Genomic DNA, 21,929 nt, shown 5'->3' on the forward strand with positions numbered 1-21,929 from the left:
ATTCATATTGCTTAAATTATTTGGTTGTAATTGATTATCAGAATTTTCATTAGGAGGTAGTGTGGGTTTGTGTGAAGGAGTGTGTTTATTATCATCTTTTCCACTATTATTAGGATCATGATCAGAATTTGTCTGCCCTAAACGATTAGATAGGTCAATAGGTCCTTCACTATTATCCTTTTGTTTTTTAGTAGGACTTTGTCTAGTGGGATTATCTTGGTTATCAGATAATTTTTCGCTTGTATTCCCATCAGATAAATCTTCATAATATTTTTCATTTGAATTTAAAAACAAAGATCCTCCTGAATTTTCAATATTTGTTGGTTCAGGGAATGTTTCCGCTTTTCCTCTACTCCCCTTTTTATTTAGTGGTTCTTCGGATAATAAAAACGGATTATTTTCAGACTTGTTTTCTTTTGAAGAAGTACCCTTGTCAATTTCATTAATAGATTTTTCGTCAATGTTTGGAGAAATTTTCTTTTTCTTCGGCAATCGTTCAAAATAATTTGGAATTAACTTTTCTATGAATTCTAGTGGTTGCTCTGGTTTTTGCACCATATCTTTAGAATTTTCATTCTTTCTCTTAGGGCCCATAGTGTCCAACTTACTAGGTGATTTATTGTCAATAGGTCCTTCACGAGTATCCTTTTGTTTTTTAGTAGGACTTTGTCTAATGGGATTTTCTGGGTTATCAGATAATTTTTCGCTTGTATTTACATCAGAAAAATCTTCATAATATTTTTCATTTGATTTTAAAAACGAAGAGCCTCCTGAATTTTCAATATTTGTCGATTCAGGGAATACATCAAATATTCCCCTGCTTTCCCTTCCATCAATTTTGTTTTTTTTAGGCTGTTTTATGAATTCTTGTTGGCCTTTAATAGAATTTTGATTGGGACCTTCTTTATCCACATCTATATCAGTATTATTTGGTTTTTCATTTTTTTCTTTCTTTTTTTCAAGACTAGAATCACTGATTATACCTTTCTTTGTTTCAATGGGTACTGCAGACATAGTAGTCTTTCCCAATTTTTCCAAAGATTGTGATCCCGAAATATTCATTGAGTCAATCTCATATTCGTCGTCGCTATACGATTCCAACTCATATTTCGAATTCCTCGGAACACTAGTCTTTCCCTCTTTATCTGTATTCTTTAATGTTTGTAAATTTGGATTATTTTTTAAATCACTTTTACTCTTTGGTTTTTTAGTTGATAATTTTGATTTTGGATCAATGTTTAAAGATTTTCTATCAATTTTTCTATTCTTAATCTGTGGTATAATTTCTTGATGGCCTTTAATATATTTTCGAATTTCAAGTGCTTTATTCACTTCTCTACTGTTATAATTTTGTGTTTCAATATTTGTATTTTTTGTTTTGGGAATAGAATCACTGATTAAACTTCTCTTAGTTGCAATAGGTACTGCAGATACGGGGTTCTTTTCTAATTTTTCCAAATTTTTTGATTCTAGAAAATTCATTGAATCATTTTCATAATTGTCACCACTATACGATCCCGACTCATATTCCGAATACTTCGAAATACTCATCTGACCTTTTTCGACTTTATTTTTTAATGTTTGAAAATCATATTTAGTTTCTAAATCATCTTCCTTTTTTTTTTCCTCAGTTAATAATTTTTTTTTTGCATCTGAATTTATAGAGTTTTTATCAATTTTTAATTCCTCAGTTTGTGGCATAATTTCATTTAAATTTCTTTTTTGTAATTTATAATTTAGATCATTTTTATTATTTATAAAAAAAAATTGATTAGTCCTTTTGACAACAGTTTTTTTTTCATTTGTATTATTGTCTGATTTTGATTTATTTTCTTCACTTTTGAGTTCCTTTTTATATTTTTTTTTAATGAAGTGGTTTTCTTTTATATGCGTATCAATACTTTTGCTATCCAATTCATTTTTATGACTTTGAATATTATTGCCTCTATTGGAATGATTGATTTTTTTTTTGAGAATAATACTTACTATTTTATTTATTATTTGATTGTTTTCTTTATTTTCAACTAATTTTTTCTTTTTAAAGTCTCGAATTTCATCCGATATCGTATTCTTATTAAATATTTTAATTTTTTGTATTTCGTCTTCTTCTGTATTTAACTTATTGTATTGTCTTCTATTTCTCAATAATTTGTATTTATATTTGTATTTGGACTAAAACATATTTTAAAACATTTATTTAATTCTATGTATTTTTATTTTAATTAAAATTTTAAAATATTTATATGATAAATCTATATCATATGTCTTATAAACTGATATATATATATATATATATATATATTATGTAATTTTTACTATATTTATATGCCACTATAATGTTACTTAGTTGATATTATATTATTTTTATCCAGCATGTTTTACACGTTTAAACTTAAATGTATATTTAAAATAAAAATCTGTGTTAATTCATCCGTATTGTATCGATATGTTTTTATTTAAAATGTAGATTTTATTTTCAACTTTGTTGATTTAACTTATTGCTGGGGAATGTCTACTATACAATTTAGTGATGGATAAGAAGTCTATGAAATATCTCTTACAATATAAATCATAATTAATAATAATATTCTAAACATATCATCTAATTGTACCTATTTTTGATAATATAATCAATTAAAATTTGATGTTGGACACATTATAATACTCGAGTTTTACTAAAATTATCCGAATAATGGGCAACTTATATTCTGGACATCAATAAAAAAATATATAATCATTATTGGTAAGTATGTAAGATACGAGGAAATTGCAAGCTATTTTAGTTGAGAAATTAAGGGTAGGACTTATTTATCATAATACTTTCTTTAGTAGGGAATAATAATATAAAATATAGAAATGTAGGTTAAGTTTTAGGTTAGGTTATATAGGTTATATTTAATTATTTCTTTCTGAAATATCTATTATATTTATTCTATTTTTTTAAATATATATTGAGTAGGATTGAATGTATTTATGCTAATTAACAATAATTCTAATATCGTATTATATTTATTAAGAAAAAACATTTTAAATGCAGATACATCTAATAAAATTATGCCTAACCACTTGATAAATTTACCAATATACATTTTTATCAATAGGAGAATAGTTCAATAGTTTTTAATAAATTGATTTGTAAGCATTATTCTACAAACTAAGAAGCTTAGTAGATATTACGAGTAGTATCACAACAAACTGATATGACTTGGCTGTCCAGTGAAATAACAAATCGGATTTATATATAATATTGTAATTATGTATTTATCTAACAATTGTTTTAATATAACATAATTGAATTTCTAACGTATATATTTGTATACTACAATAAATTGCATTCAACATTAGGAACATAATAGCTTTCTATCCGTTATTTGATGTCAACAACAATAGTGTCTATCATGGTTGCTAATTCAACCGCTTTCGCTTTCAAAAAATAGTTCTGTTACTGATTTCGTGAATTGAGTAAAAGATGATACTGATTTTTTAAACGCCTCGAAGATACAGAAAAATACAATTCGAAAAATCAGTAATTTATAAATTATAATAAATATTACCTAATGTTTTATTAAAAATGCAGTCTTAAATTTTACATTACTCTTATTATTTTAATAATCATTGATTATTTATTATTAGACAATTTATGTTAAAAAATTATATACATATAGAGAGCAAATATATGTGTTATATGTTACGTCAGAGTTTGTTACCTTTTTGATACATTATTACCTCGGAAAAATGTATTGGGAAAAAGTCTCGATTTTCTAAACTAAATATTTGGCAACCCTAGAGTCCATAGCGAAAAATGCTCATTTAATTATTATATTCTCAAATCAAATTTAGAACTTTATGAAAAGAAGTTACTAACTAAATTATTTTTCTTCTGAAAATAAGTTGTCCATGTTAATTAATTTGATAATACTTACAGCTAATACATCTGCCAACGACACCACTTTAAAAAGTTTATAACGTCCGATACGCCTCATACTATTATTTAATCTTTTAAAGCCTTTTTTGTAATTAAATCCTCTATTTCCCCTATTATTCTTTGTTCTTCCTCTTCCTCTATTATTATTTGACGATTTATTACCATTACCATTATTAGTATCTGAATTTGCATTCTAAATATTCAAAACAAATGTAATTAATGAAAAGAATTAAATATCTTATAATAATATGATCTTATGGCATTATTATAGATTAGATCACAAACCCTATTTCTATATTGATAGAAATAAATTTTAGTATAGTGTATGAATAAATTTTAATGAAGAATATATAATAAAAAATTTCTATCTTTCACTCATATTCTGATTTAATAAAAAATGTCAACCTGATTCCCAAAATAGATTTCACAAAGTATGAAAACCTTATTATGTATTTATGCAGAGCCGTTCTAAGAACTTTTAGGGTCCGGGACAAATTCATTTGGAGGCCTCTCAATTATCACAAAATATAATATAAGAATATGATAAAAAAAATTTGCACCAAGTTTACAAAATCTTGGTAAATATAGTTTTCCAAACTTCATCTAAACAAGGTAATTAAAATTCACTGATATAATGAATTATAAAAATCAAATTTAATGAGATTTTTAATTTATCCAGTTTTGAGTTTACAACACAAGTTGATACATCAAAAATACTCAAAAAAAATTGATTAATCCAAAAATTATATTTAAAATAGGTATTGCCATTTAAAAAAATTCTTTTGTTGCGTATGCACAAAATATATGAGTTAAAAAAAATTTTGAGTCATAAGGATTTATGATACATTGGTCTAGCTTAATGTCCTGCAAACAGAATTGAAAAATATTTACAGGGTAATGAGTGATAAAATGTACCTCTTTTTTTAAGACACACAGTATTATACATTTATATTTTATACGCATAATAGTATGCATAACTAATAATACATTTTAATTTGTACGCATAAGTCATCCGCAATTAGCACAATTATAAACTTTAAGCCAGGCTAATAAGACACAGAAAAAATAAAGGTGCCAAGGTACACCTTGTACCCCTGGTTCGGCAAAACAAGTAAACACCAGAATCACCCTAGCTTTCCAAGAAATTTGCCTATGAATGTTTGTCGACATACCTTGATGCATCAGTCTAAATAATGAGCTAAAAATCAATTACATCAATTAAATAATTGCCACATTCTATACTTTCTCCACTACAAAACGGAGCTTTATCCCAATAGCTTCATCGCTCAACTTAACTCCCACCATCATCTAGGAAATCTAGTAAGACGTCTCAAACACAAATAGTCTAGAACAACGTTTCTTAAACTTTTTTATCCGTGGAACCCTTTTTGATATCCACATTTATTGTGGAACCCCTACTTTTTTATTTAGCTTTTTAGCTTTTTTAAGATTATTTATAAATAAATTATAACCATGTAATAATATTCTGTTAATGGTATTTCGTTCGAAAAATATGTTAAAATAAAAATAATAATAATTGTATACATATATATTATAATAATTTAATAATAATTACTTTAATTAGACCAAATATAAATTTGATCAGCGGTTTTCAAACTTTTTTTTCGCGTACCACATAAGTATATTATCAATCAATCACTTACCATTAATGATTAAAAATAGAACCATACAAACATCACATAATTAAATATATTTTAAATAAAAAGGCAGTAAAATACTAAAATATAATTATTAATTATTTATTATTACAAATTCATTAGTGTTTTTAAATTAATATATGAGATAAATATTGAATTTTTAATTTCCGTTCTACCACTATATGGCCTTTTACGTACCATCAGTGGTATGCGTATCACAGTTTGAGAACCGCTGATTTAGAATATTCTATATGGCTTATACATTGTTATTTAAATATACAAAGATTTTTTTTTCTATAATGTAAACAGTTTTTCACCATTACTAATCTTTAGTTGAAAATTTTAAAGTTATTTTCTTAAAAATTTTTAAAAAATTACTTAAGCTTCACGGAACCCTGAAATAATCTTTGCGGAATACCAGGGTTCCGCGGAACACAGTTTAAGAAACGCTGGTCTAGAGACATACTTAATCTCAGTTGCATACCTCTTTATATTAATCTATCATATTTAAGCATTTATCCCGTAACTGGTACAATGAAAAAAAATCACATTACTGGTATGGTGCGGTTTCTCAGACCGCTTAGTTTCTTTACTTAATTTTGGACCACTTATTTCAGTTATACTATCATATATTTGCAAAAATATTATCATTTTTTGTCAACTTTCATTAGACGATAATTTTTCGATTCAAATTTAATTTTTTTAATGAAATAAATTAATGTTTTGAAAATTTTTAAAAATGTATCATATAATTTTCTACTTGAGCTTTGATTAGCACTGGAGCATTTTAAAATAAATTTTCAACTTCAAAAACGTCTTAATATTGTAGTAGACATAATTTGAAGCAGAATAAAAAAAAATTGACGAACAATTTTCAATTTTTAAATAAAAATAACTGAAGTCAAAAAGCTCTTTTCTTGGGTATGTACCTACTCAAACTAAAAGAAACGAATGAAAAATCATACATAAAACTTGATTTTTTTTTTATATATATTTGTTTATAATCAACTTGAATAAAATATAACAGCTTTATCCATTTTATAATAAATAACAAAAAAAAATTAATTGTATGAGATTTATTTGAATTTTTGATAAGAAAAATAATAATATTAGTAGTATGGTCAGGATCACATTCAGGGGGGGGGGGGGGGGCACAGGCTACAACTACCCGAACGCCAGTTTTTTGGAGCGCCAAAATTTTGTGGTTGGAAATTTGCCCATTTGTGAATTATTGGAGTTTTAAAATTGTTTTGAAATGATAATTATATTTTTTGTTTTTAGTAACAGTATAATAAATTAATGTTAATGTATTTATAGCAATATAGTAATATCAGCGATCCAGAATATTATTAATCTACCTAATATTAGTTTCCAAATTTGTTGTGATAATGTCAATAAACATAAGTTATTTATAAAAATACGGCGTATTATGTTATCGCGTGCGGTGATATGCCTACTAGACGAAAATAGCATTGATTTTAGAATATCTAAAAGGTTTATGAGGATATATCTCCTTTATTTTCCGTGGGAAGGTGCCTTAAAAGGGCGTCATTTTTTTTTGCGCCGGGGCGCAAAATGTCTAAATACCGCACTGGGTATGGAGCGGTGTCTGACTACGAGAGGATTGCAACAACAATGTGAGCTAGTTTTTCGGAACAGTTATAATAGCTACAATTATTAATAGTTTCATTATCATTCTGTGTTTGTTATCACTAATATATAATATTAAATAGGTAAATATTATTTCTTTATATTACTACATTATTATATTATAATATAGTAAAATAATAATATTAAATTATATAACTGGTTTTTTCTATATACGACACTGAACTTAATGTTCTGGTCTTATAACACAATAAAAAAATTGTGTTTAAAAAGAATTATAACTATTCCAGCATCCAGACTGTGCTGCAACTAGAAGTGGGACTGAGGGGTAATCAGCACTGTCAAGAGGCCTCAGCTTAGAAAAATTGAGGACTCAAAATGCATAGAATTTATTGTACTGTATTTTTTTGAGAAAATATCAAGACCAGTGGCATAGGAACTATTTTTCATTATTTTCCAAATTATAGTTTTGTCCTCTTTATATCTGAGAGGTCAATTTCCCCCTCCCCTTATCTGATGACACTGCAAATACATAAGATAAATTGAAAAATAACGAATATTCTAATTCACTGTAAATATTAAAAGAGCTAATAACGTCAGAGTTTAAATTGTTTATCATATTTATAGATTTTGTATTATATTTAATGATAAAAAATACAGGATGATAATGACACTATCGTTAATTTCAGCCATGATAACTATATGGCCAAATTTCACTAAATACATGGAGGAAAACATAAATCGCATTCCCCCCATCCCAGAAAACTACCTAAGATTTGTTAAGCTTATCAAAAAAGCAGCTTCACTGGCTATACCAAGAGGGCATAGACAAAATTACATCCCGTGCTGGAGCAAAGAGTGCGACTCCCTACTACGAGAATACGATGAAACCGGAAATGAAGTAACTGCCAACCGTTTGATAGCTCTCCTAGATGAAGAGAGAAGAAATAGATGGATAACTGCAATGGGAGAAATGGACTACACGTATTCAAGTAGGAAAAGTTGGTCACTCTTGAGAAAGCTTGGTGCAGCACATCCAACAAGAAAGGTTGGTAGTGTAGCTGCCGGCGATGTTGCTAATATACTCCATAAAACATCAAATATTAAACCCCATAATAACGAAAAAATCGAGGTAAAAAGGGAATTTCAAGAAGAGCTAAGGAGTTGCAAAGAAAAGTAGGCTCTTATGAACGAGTTCACTGCTGAAGAGGTCTATAACGCATTAAAATCTGTGAAAAACGGAAAAGCAGCTGGAGTAGATGGAATCCTTCCAGAATTCCTTAAAAATTTAGTACCACGAAGCATTTATTGGATTGCAAAATTGGCCAGTAAAATAGCAGACACTAATGTTCTTCCAAGACTCTGGCGTGAAACTAAAGTGATAGCTATTTTGAAACCCAACAAAGAAGCCAGGAACCCAAAAAACTACCGTTCTATATCTCTGCTGTCAACAATGTACAAGTTGTTTGAAAGACTCCTCCTAAGACGCTTAGAACCACTCATAGAAGAATCCATGCCTATAGAACAAGCCGGTTTCAGGAAAAATAGAAGTTGTTGTGACCAAACCCTTGCACTAGCAACGCACATTGAAAATGGTTTCCAACGGCAGAAAAAATCCGGAGCAGTCTTTCTGGATCTGTCATCTAAGTACGACACAGTCTGGAAGAGAGGACTATTACTAAAACTGGCTAAAATAATAAAATGTAAAACAACGTTAAGACTACTAGAGAACCTAATCTCTAACAAAAAATTCAGTGTATCTCTCAATGGGAAAGTAAGCAGTTACAAAATACTACAAAATGGACTACCACAAGGATCTGTATTATCACCAATTCTTTTCAACACATATACTGCTGACATTGCCTGTAAGAGCTCAAGAAAATTCATATATGCTGATGATGTGGCACTTGTTGCCCAAGCCAGAACCTTCACAGAACTTGAGGAAACGCTAAACGATGACCTAATAATCATACAAAAATATTTTCGAAAGTGGCAGTTAAAACTAAATCCAAGCAAGTCTGTAACAAAGGTTTTCCATCTTAACAACCGAGAAGTGAACAGAGAATTAAAGATACAAATTGATGGGGAAAATATTGTATCAGAAGAATGCCCCAAATACCTAGGTCTGAAATTTCATAGAACCCTAACATATGACCAACACCTGGAGGGAATGAAAAATAAACTAAAATGACGCAACAACGGTATAACTAAGTTAGCTAGCACCACCTGGGGCTGCCACAACAATGTACTCCGGACTACAGCACTAGCGTTGGTTTATAGCGTAGCCGAATACTGCGCACCCGTGTGGACTAGAAGCATTCATTGCGCCAAAATTGACGTACAACTAAACCATACCATGCGTATCATATCAGGTACAGTCAGGTTCACTCAGACAATATGGTTACCCACCCTTTCAAATATAGCCCCCCCCCCCCAGACTTAAGGAGACTATCGCACACCACAAAGATATTAAATAAGCTAAAAAGCCTGCAACCAGTTTTGCCACTACAAATTGACATCCTCGAACATCCGCCATTACGCCTTAAGTCTAGAGCTCCCATATGGCATGCAGAAACTCAAAGCGAATCAGTTGAGTACCTATGGACGAGACGCTGGGAACAGTCAGAAACCCGTAATTGAGACCTGATCAAAGAACCATTTAAAAAAGTCCCTGGCTGAGATAGCACAAGGGCTATATGGACAACGCTTAATCGAATAAGATCGAAACAAGGAAGATGCAACTACCTACTTCACAAATGGGGAATGGTAGACTCTCCACTTTGCGAATGTGGAGAAACGCAGACAATCAAACATATGGTTGAGTCGTGTCCCATTACAATGTTCAAAGAAGGATTAACAAAACTACACGAGGGTGGACCAACAGCTATAAAATGGCTTGAAGAACTAAATACTCGTCTGTGATCTCTATTGTTATTAGTATTGATGTTATTATAATTTACTATACCTACTATAACCTTCCATACTAACATTTTATATATTTTATTACTTGTTTTTAATTAGTTGACTACTGACTAGTTATCTTAATTATTATATTTATTTATTTGTTTTAATTTTACTAACTTTATCTGTAACATTTCTCACATTATCTAAAGTCGAATATGTCATATGCAAATAAAAATAACTGCTCCGAAAAATTAACTCACGTTACTGTCGCGATCCTCTCGTGTCTGACCACAGATATAGATAATCTATATCTATCTCATTTGTGTCTGACAGACCACTTATCAAATTTAAACAGCTGTGACAACCAAAATCTAATAAATTAACCTCCAATCCATGGTTATAATTTCAACACTATATCCGTAGAAAGGTACAATCTACATCCGCGATCATATCAGCAATACCTTATCACCTAAATAAAAACTTAAAATAGCAGCGGTCTTTGAGATTGCGTTATCCAGTTACGGGCTATATGAGTAAAATGAATCACCTTCAAATTTCTCACTGTCCTTTTAAATAGCTAAAAATATTACTTACTTTACACTCTAATTTAAAATTAATCTAAATATAAATATTTTTCTTGGCAATATAAAATAATTTAAAAGTGTTAGGCAATAAAAATGATAACTTTTTTAAATATATATTTAAAATAACTAAATCTATTTTGATATAATAGGGTTATGTTTTAAATAAGAATGCATTTATAGACATGACTTATTAACGTTATCCATTGTTATCAGAATAATTTTCAATATTGAGATTCTCAGCTAAGTTTTTTCATTAGTTTATATTTTATTTATATGAGAAAACACTTTCTCGACTGGGGCGTTAATGATTGGTAAACATAAAATGTATTCCGTAATTATACGAACATTTGCGTGCAATATAACTTTAGTACGGATATGTGTAAATACAAAGTATATATTAAATACAATTTTTAGATAAACAAATTTAATCTTGTGGCTTTATGCATTCACTGTATTATAAAATAATTAATAATAGAAATAATTTATTAATTGTCATTAGTATTATAATAAATTTGAGTCAATCCTTAATTAAAATCAATATACCTATTATTAAATACATAGTTGTACATACATCACTCGGTGAATCATCATGATCAGCAGATGGTTCCTTCTATAATAAAAAAAATATATATATAGGACATAGATAAAATACATTACTCTTATCGGGTATAATCTAGGGAGATATATCTTATGTCTTTATTTTCATTATTCATTATGGATGTGTGTAAATGCTATGTATTAAATACCATATATAGTCGATACAAATTTAGGCTTGTGGTTTTATCCACTTAATTAAAATTAACTTAACGTTTTAACTTAGTTTTAACTTTTAACTCGTTAACACCCAACCTTGATCTGTGGTATTATTTATACTTACACAAAAATTTTAACGAGATATGAGAGGTAATTTGCATGTAGCATATTACTGGAAGTATTAAGTCCTCTTAGTACATTTTTTTTTCGATCGGTTGAAATTTGTATCTATAGTTTTTAGTTTTAAATTTGAAAAATTTGTCAAAATATCCAAAATGAGCATAACAATTTTAAAATATGCACATTCAAATTTTAGATCTGATATCATGACACTGAGAAACAAATTTATTTCGCACTCTGCTATATTTAACAATAATTATAAAAAGTATGTAAACACTAGAAATCCCTGAGCCTAGTAATAATGCATTATACATCATTAATATATAATAAACTTAAGTCAGTCTATAATTAAACACAATATCAGTGGTGGATCCACGGGTGGAGAGGGGTTAACTCCCCCCTAAATCAGGAAAATCATATATTAAAAATCAATAATTTTATGAATTAAGTAAAAGATTTTTTTTTTTTTTTTTAGTATAAGGGAAAGTATATAATTTGTATTCATACAAAAAATTAGTAGTCTGAGATTTAAATGAATGTATTATATTACTTACTGTTATCATAATTCATTATCAATCACTGACTGCAATGTTATAAAAAATATCCCAAGAGAAAACATTTTTCAACACCCCCCTCCCCAAAGAAAATCCTGGATTCGCCACTGCACAATATATCTATAATTCAATAATTACTTATAGTTGTACATACGTCACTCGGTAAATCAGCTTGATCAGCAGATGGTTCATTCTACAATAAAAATTTTTTTATATAAATATAACATAGATAAAACATATTATTCTCATTGAGTATAATTTAATGAGATATATCCAGGGACGCCCGGATGGGGGGCCAGTGGGGGCCACTGCCCCCCCTGAGATTTTCGCGTCACATACAAAATTGGAAGTTATTTTACATAAAGCTGATCTTGGGTATTCAGTGACTATTCGACAATCCTTGTATCTAACAAGTATCTAACATTTTTTTAATCAACAAATGATGATTCAAATAATTTATTTGCTTCAAACAAAAGGAGATTGTCATTACTTTTTGAATAAAATAATAAAATATGATGCGAATTCAATCAAATAAAGTTGTTTTTTGTTTAAACTTTATTATATTTTTTCTTATAAATATTAAAAATAATAACTAATAATGTAATTTTATATAAACTTAATTGAATTTTGGTTTTTAAAAAATTATTAATGATAGTAATACAAAATATGAGTAGATGAAATATGTAGCAGTAAATCTTCCTATAAGTATTTAGGTACTTACAATTTTTTTGCCCCCCTGAGCTACATTTCTGTGGGCGTCCCTGGATATATCTCACGTCTTTATTTTCATTATTCATTATGGATGTATATAAATGCTATGTATTAAATACCATATATAGTCGGTATACAAATTTAGGCTTGTGGTTTTATATATTTACTGTATTATATAATAATTAATAATAGTAATAATTAGGCTTAGGGACTTATTGCTCAATAAAATACACAAATATGCATGCGAATATGCTTCTAAAATCATTAAAATATGCATTATAAATTTGCATTTATATGCATTAAAAAAAAAAAATTACCCTATAGTACACAAAATAAAACGTGTTCGTTGAAGGGGCGTATTTTAGGGGGCGAAGGGGGCGATTTCCCCCCTGAATCCATATTTAATGAATAGATAATATGTGAGATACACATTTAAAATTTTTTTAATGTAGAGCATTTCATAATTAAATCAAATTACATATAGCTGTCAATACTGAATTGCGCTTTTTGTCGGGTCCATACTTAGTGAAAAATCAAACACAAGCGTAACTTTCAAAACAGACAGGTATTAAAAAATAACTATACAAAAGTGGATCCGACATAAGATTAAAAAAAAAAACTACAAATATTAAGGATTCCCCTGATTTAAATATTACCAAATATTATATTTGTACATCTTGAGCCTGAATTAAAGAAAAAATTTGAGTCCCCCCCCCCTAGAAGTAAGTCTACGTCCCTGGTCCATCGGATGTAAATGTATCTTTTAACTCTGAATCAAAACTTTGTAGTCGGCTACTTGTAGACTGTTGTACTTTTGTCATTACACAATGTTACAAAATATACTTGTACGACGTTTTTATATATGATTCGACGTTTTGTGGTTGAGAGACGCAAAAACAATGACGGATAATAATCGACTGAACTGAACACTAAACAAATAATTTATTATTCTATATCGACTATTATCTTTATTGATATCCGGTCGATATCCAGTGGGTTATACGATCGATACGGGTATATAGTATTATCATTGATTATATTAAACAGTTTTATAAAATCTATGGCAAGGCTGGGTAAGGTAACGATTTTTTTTACTCGTTAAGTTAAGTTATTTTAAAATAATTATGTTAAGTTAAATTAAAAGTTACTTATATTTTTTCCGTTAACTCGTTAAGTTAAAAGTTAACTTTGAAAAAAAAGTAACTTAGTTTAAAGTTAAAATTTCCTAATTTGTAAAAATAAAAAATTGCACACATAATATTATTTTTTTACACTCAAGAAAATTACTACGGAAATTTAAAATGATACATAAAAGAATAAACTAATTTTCAAAAAACCTACTTTTCTAAAATAAATCTTAGTCCTGAACTCGTACTCAAATCAATTTACAATTTTAATAATGAAATTAAATTGGAAATTATACCACAGTTTTTTTATGATCAATTCCCCATCGACACTCGCTCTCATGGTATTTACTATTTTCACAGAATATTCTTAGAATTTTCATAGGATTATATTGTTTATACAATAACAATCTTATAAAAATATAATGAGAAAATATAGCCCATATAATGACTATTAAAGTCATTTTTCATATTATTTTCGTCTACAGAAAATTCATATAAAAATAGTAAATTATAAATAAACTAAAACCCTCATTTAATAATTTGCACTAAAATTAACTTAATTTAGATTCTTTTAAATAATATTAACTTATTAACATGTTAATCTTAAAAAAAAGTAACTTATTAAGTTAAAAATTAATTTGTAAAAAAAGTAACGAGTTTATCAACTTAATTAAAATTAACTTAACGTTTTAACTTAATTTTAACTTTTAACTCGTTAACACCCAACCTTGATCTGTGGTATTATTTATACTTACACAAAAATTTTAACGAGATATGAGAGGTAATTTGCATGTAGCATATTACTGGAAGTATTAAGTCCTCTTAGTACATTTTTTTCGATCGGTTGAAATTTGTATCTATAGTTTTTAGTTTTAAATTTGAAAAAATTGTCAAAATATCCAAAATGAGCATAACAATTTTAAAATATGCACATTCAAATTTTAGATCTGATATCATGGCACTGAGAAACAAATTTATTTCGCACTCTGCTATATTTAACAATAATTAAAAAAAGTATGTAAACACTAGAAATCCCTAAGCCTAGTAATAATGCATTATACATCATTAATATATAATAAACTAAAGTCAGTCTATAATTAAACACAATATCAGTGGCGGATCCACGGGTGGAGAGGGGTTAACTCCCCCCCTAAATCAGGAAAATTATATATTAAAAATCAATAATTTTATGAATTAAGTAAAAGTTTTTTTTTTTTAGTATAAGGGAAAGTATATAATTTGTATTCATACAAAAAATTAGTAGTCTGAGATTTAAATTAATGTATTATATTACTTACTGTTATCTTAATTCATTATCAATCACTGACTGCAATGTTATAAAAAATATCCCAAGAGAAAACATTTTTCAACATCCCCCTCCCCAAAGAAAATCCTGGATCCACCACTGGACAATATATCTATAATTCAATAAATACTTATAGTTGTACATACGTCACTCGGTAAATCAACATGATCAGCAGATGGTTCATTCTACAATAAAAATTTTTTTATATAAATATAACATAGATAAAACATATTATTCTCATTGAGTATAATTTAACGAGATATATCTTACGTCTTTATTTTCATTATTCATTATGGATGTATATAAATGCTATGTATTAAATACCATATATAGTCGGTATACAAATTTAGGCTTGTGGTTTTATATATTTACTGTATTATATAATAATTAATAATAGTAATAATGTATTATACATTATTTGTGTATAATAAACTTAAGTCAATTCTTAATTAAACAAAATATACTTATAATTCAATAAATAGTTGTACATACGTCACTCGGTAAATCAGCAAAATCAGCAGATGGTTTCTTCTACAATAAAATTTTTTTTTTATATAAATAGAACATGAATAAAATATATTATTCTTATTGAGTATAATTTAATGAGATATAGCTTACATCTTTAATTTCATTATTCATTATTAGGGAACGGATTTATATACAAATGCATATATGTATTGGATTAAGTGTTTTTATATCTAATGAGAATTGTCTCCGATTTAGATCATTGTTATTAAAATAACATTAATTTTATTTAGCATACTCGTATTTCAACGCTTTCACCTTATTTTGCATATTTCATGCATACTTGTAGTTTTATAGTGCATATATTTGATTTATTTTTATCGCTTACAGCCACATAATATAAATAAAACGAAGATCAATCGTTAAAGCCAAAAGTAAAACAACATACTCGTACGCAACATATGAGTATATACAAATTATATTAAAATAGATAAATTCATATGATAGAGTTGAAAAACGTCCATTACCCTGTCCCCCCCATCTAGAATTGTGTGATTTTTTTCATGCTTATAATTATTACGTAATTTATATGGATTTGTATGACTATTTTCAGAATTTGTACGGAGCTCGAATAACATTATTCCAGCCCCTCCCGCGAAAAACAAATTTTTCTCGGTTAACGAGCTTCGTACAAATGCATACAAATTTCGTACTAATTATAAGCATGAAAAAAAATCACACATTTCTGGATGAGGGGGGCAGGGTAATAGTGTAGTTGAACACTTGAACTTTACGGAATTACGGAAACCAATCGGTCAGTGCGAGCATTCGTACGTATATTTTTATATATAAAACTGTCGCCGTTTTTGTGTCTAGAGATTTTTTTTATTATTCGTTCGTAACTTTAAAATGCCTAAAGGAAAAACACTAATTAGGAGTTGTCTACAGACATACATAAACAAACACAAAGATATTTTTAAAACCGATTGTACAATTTTGTATTACAATATTTGTGAAATTTTTACATGATTTAAAAAAAAATGTATTTTTGATTTAATTATAAGTATATATTTTGAAGCATATTACAGCATTTTTGGGAGCATATTTTGAGAATCTGCATATAAATCCATTCCTTACTTATTATGGATGTATGTAAATTATATGTATTAAATACCATATATAGCCAATATACGAATTTAGACTTGTGGTTTTGTACATTTACTGTATTGTATAATTAAAAATATAAATTATTCATTAATTATCATTAGTATTATAATAAACTTGAGTCAATCCTTAATTAAACACAATATAGGTACTTATAATTCAATAAATATGTGTACATACACGTTTCGATGAACCAGCATGATTAGCAGATGGTTTGGACTACAAAAAAAAAAATAAAAATAAAAACCATAAATAAAACACACTATAGGTACCTATTTTGAACATAATTTAATGATATATATCTTACGTCTTTATCTTCATTATCATGTGGTTCGTCTTTCATACGCTAAACAAAATCAGATACAGGAGATAAAGTACAAATTATTAAAAAGACAAATCATACTAGTCAAATTAATTTTAAATTGAATACTTTACCTTCACCCATTCATTTTCAACAAAAGCGTCTGCAAATTTTCCAAAATTCTGAAAAATTATTTTAACAATTTATATAATAGATAAGTTGAATCTGTGCCCAAGGTCGTAATTATATTTTTTATTTAGGTTAAATCCAAAGTGTTTTTAGGTATTATTGTGATATTTTAATTTAAAAACGATCCATGTCAAATTTTTAGCCGAAACATGTAAAGGGTCCTATCATTGGATAACATCGCTACTCATTATCTCCCGGTCTATTATCATTGATTTTTTAATCCATTTTCTTATTTATTAAATTTTTTTATGTAAACTTTAAATTATATTCATTTTGAATAAAAAAAAAAAAATTAAAAAAAAATGTTCCTCAGGGATCTTATAGTTAAGTAGCAACTTGATAATCTAAACGCCAAAAGAATATTTTGTTCTTAATGCTCGTATTAATTATTTGGGTTCAATTTATTTGAAAAATAATTGGCGTGTGAAAATTATAAAAAAAGGAGCTTTAATGTTTAATCTGCGTCCAGACTATGCCGCTGAATGCCATTTGGCAGAGTAAAAAATGATGTAGACGTGGTTGTTGACATATGCCAACTGGCAAATCCATTACCAAGCAACATGTCAACAAATATCGCTCAAGTATTGGTCTACTTAAAAGAAGGTCAATGAAAACAAATAATATGTACGGGCCAACTGGCCACCCGCGGTTTTAGTTGTGATTTGACTGCCGTGGCAGCGTTGAGTAGGTTAATTAACTTTATATATTTTTTCACGTTATTCGTTTTGATGAAATGGACTAATAAAAAAGTTTTAAATTTAATTAAATCACACTTATCTATACTACACTTATCCAAAATTGTTGTTTTCTCTATTCACGAATGTTTTCTTTGCTCTCGCTAATAACATCACGTGCAGCGATTAGTATTGGAAAATATATCAAAAGAATTTAAAAAACGAAAAACTTATCAAACATATTATCATGTAAATGGCATTCAAATGACTAATTGTCAACACCTGTGGACAATGGTATTACAAGTGACTTTGCTAATTTAGCTTTGTCAATAGCCGTGTTAAATGGTATTCAGCAGCATAGTTTGGATGCGCAATTACACTTCATTACTCGTAGTATGACGGTTAAACCTAGAAAAAATATTTTACTGGAAGATAAGCAATTTTAAAATAAGCAGTGGAGGAAAAACAAATAAACACAAAATTCATGTATCTACTTACCTACAGAATAATTTTAATAAATTTATCTAAGGTGACCATATGTTTTTCTAGTCAAAACGGAGCAAAAAAGAAAAATCTTCATAATTTTGATTATAGACAAATTTTTTTTTATTTAATAGTTATTAACAAAATTACATACTATTATAGTTTTAAGAAACAAAATAATTAAATTAATTCATTACACTTGTTGATAAGTAATTCATTTTTATTATGAACTTTTAATTTTTTTTTTTTATTTTTTTTTTTTTAAGTAGGAAAAGCGTTTGCGTAAAGAAAACGGTCGACGATTACTGTAATACTGAAATAATAAACTACGAAATATAATTTTGTGTTAACGTTAATATTGTGGTGTTTATATAATATTATACATTAGGTTAAAAGGTTGGTGTTAACACAATGTTCAGCGCAATAGGTGCTTTTATATTTTATTAGTGTAAATACAGATGTGTATAGACAGCGGCGCAGCGCCGACTTATATTTCATTTGGTGGGGCAAAGTATAACAATTTGTTAATACCACTACCCAAAAAGTTAGTGTAAAATAATGTCAGGCTATATGATTGAATGAATATATTGTAAATTTAAAAATCATAGTTATAGCATTATTTGTTTAATGTTTGGTATTTTTAGTAATTCATTTTCTGGAAACGCCGAACGGCTGACTGCCTGCACTATTAAGTATATTTTAGAATACGATTGTATTTATTGTTAAATGTGCCACTTAAAACAACACATAATTATAATAATATAAATTATGATCGAGTAAAATGCCTCATATTATATTATAAATCGATAATCATACAAACTGAAAATTATAATTATAAATTAGGTATTAATTATTACCTATTTACGTTACCTATTGCTTACCTACTTCATAGCGGTTTAAAAAAAAATGCTTAATATAATTTTAAGCGTGTATAAATATACGTTTAATTATTTAAATATTAAATACGTTATTAAAATTAAAGAAATGTTTAATCTTAAAAAAAAAACTGTTTATTTCATTTTTTAAACAACTGTAATTTAAAAAAGATACTTCAAAAATGTTTCACTGGGTTATTGGTAATTTAAGTACTATCTCAATATGTTTAAAAGATCTTTTAAATAATACATCTATGTATTTGCATGCTGTATAATCACTGAGATCCGAGAGTCGTTTATCTTCATCATGTGTGCGAAATAAATATAAATGTCAATGTACGTCTATACTTGATATGGTATAAAGGCATTGATAGGCGAATTGCTCTATCGTATCATAGTATCCTACCATCTGTATATCGGCTGTCACTTAATTTGTACATTGCTAAGATTTACTAACTAGAGTTTGCATTTATTCGTCCAACAACCTGACAAAAATCAATTACCCTATACCCAACCAACCACCCCACACCCACCACCGTAGTTAAATGCAGGGGCGAACTGCCCCATAAAAGTACGTGTTCGGCGCCACTGTATATAGATATGAATACACCACACTGCTCCGATGCCGATCAACGTTAACCATTCAATATTACAGTATTACGTCGCATGCAAACAAACTAGTTGAATATAATAGAAACAATAATTCATTACGAAATTCAAATTAATTATCGTTATTTGTCACTAAAAATTCTCCTGTGAAGGAAGTATTGTAATGGAAAGTAGATTTATTTTTCTGGTATTTTTACACGAAAACTAAATGAAAACAGATTTGTGAACAGATGAAATATCAATGAATTTGTCGAAAATAATATTTATGTATTAAATATTGTAATATGTTGTTTTTATTACCACGAAAATTATGCTACATTTATTTCATAACATCCCCTCCTCCCGATACATTTTTGGCTATGAATATACACGTATATAGGTACCTATACTTCTGTTTAATGTTTCTCGTAGTTCTATACCTATTAATTAAAATTATTTTGCACGAAGGCTTTGAAATTTTAGTCTATAGATGTTTTACGGTTTAGAGTTCAACTGTAGGATAATAGGAAATAATGTTTAATGCATTTTGAAACTACTCACATCTTTATTTTTGCCGTTTTTCGATTTCCCTGGAGCTGTACGCACCTGTATTGAAATATACATTAATTGTATATTATCTATATTGAGAACGTAATTCAGTGCAAAAAGTTAAAATTCACTAAAAATTATACGAATGCTTCTCAATTTATAAGAAAGAAAATGTATACGTTCATTGTAGATACAATTTTTTATTGGATTGGTACCAAAGCGAAAGCTAATAAAATCAAATCTATAGATATTTGGGTATATAAGTACCATTGGTATTTTAATGTTTTACACACAAATTGGTCACAATTTAATATACCTTAAGATAAACAATAGAAAATTTCTCTAGTAAACTATATTATGTGTTTACCTATCAAATCAAATTTCTTTCATAAAAATTAAAAAAAGGAAGACATTTTGCATAAAATTTCGTTCCCAAACAATAATTTAAATGGGCATATTATTTAGAATGCATTAATTAATTATAATAGGAACTTACATGAATTAAACATAATATTAAAAAAAATATTAAGACGGTAAATATTCGCATATTTAAGTTTATCCCAAACACTTTAAAATTTAAAATTTGTATTACATAAAAGGTATAACTTTTGAAATATTAGGTACAGGTAACAATGTTTCATTATTTGTACAATTGGCAACTTATATCAAAACTCGACAATGATTTGATGTCACACACAATACAACATGTATGATCTATGGAAAATGCGTCAATATATGACATCTAATAAAAATGATTTATATGACACACTAGTTAAAAAAAATTCGTTGATTACTTAAAACAGTAACATATTTATCACTTAGCTGTATTATCGTACACATCAAGGTGCACATGTTTGTATTATGAATATATTAAAAATGCATCTATAAATTGACGTTGAGTAATACAATTAAATATAACTGCAGCAGTAAACTGCTGTATGGGTACAACACTCATTAAAATGGACAATTTTGAATAAATAAATTCAAAGATGATTTTACTTACATAACAACAATTGGGTAATGAGTTGGAACATGGGTACCTATATTATTTCAAACCATAAAATCATTTATTTATACATCGAATTACATAGTTTGAAATTGGTATCCATTTTCAAACAAAAATATTTAGATAAATACGTACAAGTATGCAACTTAATGTTAATTTATACATATATATTTATTTTAAGTAAATACAAGTGGGATAAAACAGTGATATTCCACTCTAAGCTGGAAAAATTACTTTTACTAACAATGTTTAAACAAATTTTAAGTTACGTATTACAGTCGGTTTTAACTCAGAAAAAGAAACATGGTTTAAATGTTACTTTTTAAATTAAAATGTTTTCTTGATATGTTAACTTACATTTTTTAAAGCAAATTATTTAATTCAT

The 21,929-nt window shown here is 27.7% G+C and overlaps 1 protein-coding gene across 1 annotated transcript in view; it reads right to left on the minus strand.

Moving 5' to 3' along the window:
* The window catches only part of LOC112689309 (putative uncharacterized protein DDB_G0282133), a 30,844-nt gene extending 8,915 nt beyond the window's left edge, over nucleotides 1-21,929 (minus strand). Inside the window, exons 1-12 of the mRNA XM_025562955.1 lie at nucleotides 21,035-21,929; nucleotides 20,551-20,595; nucleotides 17,315-17,362; nucleotides 17,187-17,225; nucleotides 17,060-17,098; nucleotides 15,743-15,781; nucleotides 15,397-15,435; nucleotides 12,261-12,299; nucleotides 11,251-11,289; nucleotides 3,924-4,118; nucleotides 1,786-2,172; nucleotides 239-1,686 (exon numbers count right to left, since the gene is read on the minus strand). Of these exons, the coding sequence (XP_025418740.1) occupies nucleotides 239-1,686; nucleotides 1,786-2,172; nucleotides 3,924-4,118; nucleotides 11,251-11,289; nucleotides 12,261-12,299; nucleotides 15,397-15,435; nucleotides 15,743-15,781; nucleotides 17,060-17,098; nucleotides 17,187-17,225; nucleotides 17,315-17,362; nucleotides 20,551-20,595; nucleotides 21,035-21,085 (2,408 nt within the window). The 5' untranslated portion in view covers nucleotides 21,086-21,929. The remainder of the gene's footprint in view (nucleotides 1-238; nucleotides 1,687-1,785; nucleotides 2,173-3,923; nucleotides 4,119-11,250; nucleotides 11,290-12,260; nucleotides 12,300-15,396; nucleotides 15,436-15,742; nucleotides 15,782-17,059; nucleotides 17,099-17,186; nucleotides 17,226-17,314; nucleotides 17,363-20,550; nucleotides 20,596-21,034) is intronic.

The sequence above is a fragment of the Sipha flava genome, unplaced genomic scaffold (assembly GCF_003268045.1).
Source record: "Sipha flava isolate LNK unplaced genomic scaffold, YSA_version1 43_pilon_pilon, whole genome shotgun sequence".
In the NCBI taxonomy this organism is placed as follows: domain Eukaryota; kingdom Metazoa; phylum Arthropoda; class Insecta; order Hemiptera; family Aphididae; genus Sipha; species Sipha flava.